The sequence below is a fragment of the Equus quagga genome, chromosome 5 (assembly GCF_021613505.1).
Source record: "Equus quagga isolate Etosha38 chromosome 5, UCLA_HA_Equagga_1.0, whole genome shotgun sequence".
NCBI lineage: Eukaryota > Metazoa > Chordata > Mammalia > Perissodactyla > Equidae > Equus > Equus quagga.
The window spans coordinates 22,441,093-22,445,067 of NC_060271.1; the positions used below are offsets into that span (position 1 = coordinate 22,441,093).

The 3,975-nt window shown below is 58.8% G+C and overlaps 1 protein-coding gene across 2 annotated transcripts; it reads right to left on the bottom strand.

The window, feature by feature from the left end:
* Positions 1–764: 764 nt before the first annotated feature.
* Positions 765–3,448, bottom strand: GJA4 (gap junction protein alpha 4). 2 transcript variants are annotated; one of them, XM_046662105.1, is made up of 2 exons: positions 3,398–3,448; positions 765–2,328 (listed from the first exon to the last, which is right to left on the bottom strand). In XM_046662105.1, the coding sequence occupies exon 2, from the start codon at positions 2,308–2,310 to the stop codon at positions 1,309–1,311; it is 1,002 nt and encodes a 333-aa protein (XP_046518061.1). In that variant the 5' UTR covers positions 2,311–2,328; positions 3,398–3,448; the 3' UTR covers positions 765–1,308. The 2 variants fall into 2 exon arrangements, with proteins under 2 accessions (XP_046518061.1, XP_046518060.1); XM_046662104.1 differs by having other exon boundaries at positions 765–2,327; positions 3,393–3,419.
* Positions 3,449–3,975: the final 527 nt, after the last annotated feature.

The following is a 3,975-nucleotide window of genomic DNA, read 5'->3' on the forward strand; positions in this document are numbered from 1 at the left end:
GACCGTTCCCTTCCTCCATACCTTTGCACGAAGAGTTTTCTTTGCCTGAAAACCTGTCTTCTTCCACTCTAGAGCGGACTCCTATTCATTTGTCAGGATCCAGTTCAACTGTTCCTTTTTTTTCTGCAAACTTTGTGACTCAGAGACAAGATTCGGTCCCTCTACTGGACCCTAACTGTCCCTTCCACCTCTCTATACTGCCAGTCTGTTCTCACTGTATGAGTTTTAGATGCATGGCGGGGAGACAGGATGCAGGCACTTGAGTTACTCCTTCTGGTGGGCAGACTACAAAGGGCCAGGGTAGGAGAGGGTAAGTGATCTAGACCTGCCTCCCCAAATACCAAGGGGTCCAGGACGAGCTGGGATGGGGTGGACTCTGAAGGGCTTGGCTGGCAGGCAGGCTTGGGGAGCAGAGCATCCAGTAAGGACGCCCACTGCAGGGGGCAGCGTGGCCGGGGCACTGGATGGCTGTGGGGCAGGAGGGGGACAGACACTGCCTTGGCCACTGATTAGTGGGCAGGTCGAGGGGGCTGGGGCAGTGTGGATGGAAAGAAGAGGGCCATGCCTGAGGCATTTAAAGAGGCGGAGTGCTCAGGACCCAGGGCTGCTGAAAGGCAGCATGTATGGGTTTGAGGGTTTAAGGTGCTGGCTGGAGTTGGGGTTGCAGAGGCCAATGAGAGAGGACACACGACTGAAAAGAGGAGCAAACCCAGCCAAAGCACCTGCACCTCCACCCCCCAGCCCGAGGCACATCATTACAGCACGAGGACACACCTAGCTGGTGATCAAGTCCTATTTATTTTAAAGCATAAAGAGTGGAACTAGCCAGAAGTGATGACAAGACGACACCAGTCCCCTTGACAGGGCCAGATCCAGCACAGGCTCTGTCTGGGTGTGTGATCAAGGCCAACCCAGCAGCCCCCACCAGCCTTTTCCTGTGAGGACAGGGTGTGAGGACACCGTGGGTGGAGGTGAATCTTCCACGAATGTGGGATGGGGCACGTTGTCTCTGGGTCCCTCTGAACCAGGTGAAACAGGCAAGAGGGCGCACAACACTCTTGGCCCATAGCACCGCGAGCTGGCTCTCTCTGTGCCTGGGGCAAAGCTGTGTTCTGGAAGGGAAACTGTGGTTCCCTCTGGCCACTGGGAAGACTTCAGGTGTTCAAGATCAACCTGAAATGAGGCCCTCTGGCCAGCAAGCACCCATTCTCCCACCCCAGTCATCTCTGCAGAGCCTTTGAGGAGAGTGCATCCGAGGCAGCCCGACTTCCCAGGGCCCCACTGTCGGGTGACACAAGCCCCAAGTCCCTACACATACTGCTTCTTGGAAGCAGAGCTGTCGGGGCGTCTGGGGGATTTCTGGCCACTCTGCGGGGATGGGTCCAGGAAGAGGGGGGGCCCGGAAGAAGCCAGCCCCTCCTCCGCAGTCAGGTTGGCCCAGATCTGTTCATCGGACGAGAGCCCATTGTAGGTGGGGCATGGGGGGGACGATGGCCCCTCGCCCATGGGGAGGTAGAAGAAGACCTGGTCTGCATAAGGCTCCGAGGAGGTGCCCTGGGCTGGGGGGGCGTCCTGGCCCTGCCCGGCCTTCATCCTCTGGCTGAGGGAGCGGCACAGCAGGTGTGCCAGCTCCAGCACGTTGAGCACCAGGGAGATGCATCCGACAACCAGCATGAAGATGATGAAGACAGTCTTCTCTGTGGGGCGCGAGACGAAGCAGTCTACGAGGTGGGGGCAGGGTGGGCGCTGACACACAAACACGGGCTCCATGGTCCAGCCATAGAGACGCCACTGGCCATACAGGAAGCCGGCTTCTAGCACACTCTTGCAGAGCACGCTGGCCACATATGTGCCCATCAGCGCGCCGCGGATCCTCAGGCGACCATCCTCCGCCACTGAGATCTTGGTCATCTGATGCTCGACAGCTGCCAGCGCCCGCTGCACACGCGGGTCCTTGGCTGACAGTGCCCGCAGCTCCCCCTCCTTCTGCCGCAGCCGCTCCTCGCGATGAGACAGGTAAATGACGTGGCCCAGGTAGACCAGGGTGGGCGTGCTGACGAAGAGGAACTGCAACACCCAGTAGCGGATGTGGGAGATGGGGAAGGCCTGGTCATAGCAGACATTGGTGCAGCCGGGCTGGGCCGTGTTACACTCGAAATCCGACTGCTCGTCGTCCCACACCAACTCGCCAGCCGTGCTCAGGACGAGGAAGCGGAAGATGAAAAGCACCGTCAGCCAGATCTTGCCCACCACAGTCGAGTGCTCCTGGACCTGGTGCAGCAGCTTCTCGAGGAAGCCCCAGTCGCCCATGGCTCCCGGGCCTCCGTCTGCAGGGAGAGAGAGGACACTGTCAACATGGCATCCTTATCGGCTGTCCTAACAACAAGTGCAGAGAGGGTGGTCATGCCCATTTTACCTACAGAGAAACTGAGGCTCAAGGATGGGAAAGGACTGGCTTGCGGGCTCACACCCAGCAGAGTGGTCAGGGCTAAAAGCAGATCTTCGGATAATGGCTGCTAAGCTTTGGCAAGGTTACAGGTAGGGTCCCCGTCTAGTCACACATCTCTGTCCCTCTTGTGCCCAGTCAGAGTCTCAGGATGACCACAGCCCAAGGAGATCTGGATCAAGTTGAGGCTCCTGAGCCCACGGGAACAGAGGTTCCACAGTTGTGCCATGTCCCTGCTCCCTTTTGCCCACGATAGGCTGTCCCCAGACAGTGGGGGTGGTGGTGGGGTGGTGGTGGTGGTATCTTCAGCTTCTCAGGGGGCCCAAAGCCTCAGGTCCCTGCTCCCCTCCACATCATATCTCACCCAGCTGGCCTCACTCTAACCTCTGAGCTTTTGGGAGGGGTGGGTGGGGGGGTGTGAGGCGCCAAAGGCAGCAACCTGCACTAGCTTCACGTGTCAGCAATAGTGACCACCTGCAACTTAAGTACAGACACTTGACCCTGTCCCTTTTCACCATCCCTTCCGGCCAAAGCGGTTGCTGCCAAATTCTAGATTTTTAAAAGGACTAGTCACAGCAGGGTGAAGGCACAGGCCACTAAGTTCCCAGAACATCTGCCCGGGGGTCAGAGGAGGTAGGGGAAGGGGGAGGGGAGCAAAGCTGTTTAGAGCCAGGCTCTGGAACCAGACCTGGGTTCAAATCCTGAGTCTCTCTCACTAACTGAGACCTGGGATAAGTGATGACCTCTTAGCACCCCAGTCTCCTCTCCTGTAAAATGGAAATAATAATATTCCTATCTCCTACGGTTATAAGGATACAACCAAAGAAGGTAGGAACCTCGCTTAGCACCAAGCCACTAGCAAACCTCAGCCCCTGGAGACTGGACCGTGTCCCCTCCCATCTTGTCGGCTGGCAGGTGGCGCCCCGTCCCACCAAGCCCAACTCACCGCCTGCCTGCCTGCCTGCCGGGCGGCCCAGGTGGCAGTGGGGACGCACGATGTCCGAGCGGCGCCGACTGAACGGCACCCCGCCGCCTTAAATAGTGCTAAGGGGCGGGGAGGTGGCAGGAAATGGATGGGAGGGCGGCGGGCGCTGGTCAGAGGGGGGCGGGGATGGGAGCTGAGGCTCCCCAGACCGCCTCTCAAGGAAGGGCCCGGGAGGTGGCCCTGGGAGCTGGGGGTACAGGGGACAGAGAAGCCCCCTGCCTTCCCCTCCTTCGCTCCCTGCCTGCTATTCCAGCCGGTAGACTCTCCCAGCCTTAGTTTCTTCAGCTATGGAACAGCAGTTCTCCAAGGCCACGTTTTTTCAGGGCAGCTGGATTTGAAAGGATTACAGGAAGAACTTGCTGATCACGGCAACTGGGCTGAGGGGCTGTGAGGGATGGGCAGATGGGGATGAGGGTATGCGGGTCTCCAGAGAAAGGCCTTTCCTTGACCTGGGGGGGGTCTACTGCCCTTGGTGAGAAGAAAGAACCACGCTGTGCCCCACGCTGTGCCCGGACTTGGCAATCAAGGCTCATTAGGACATGGG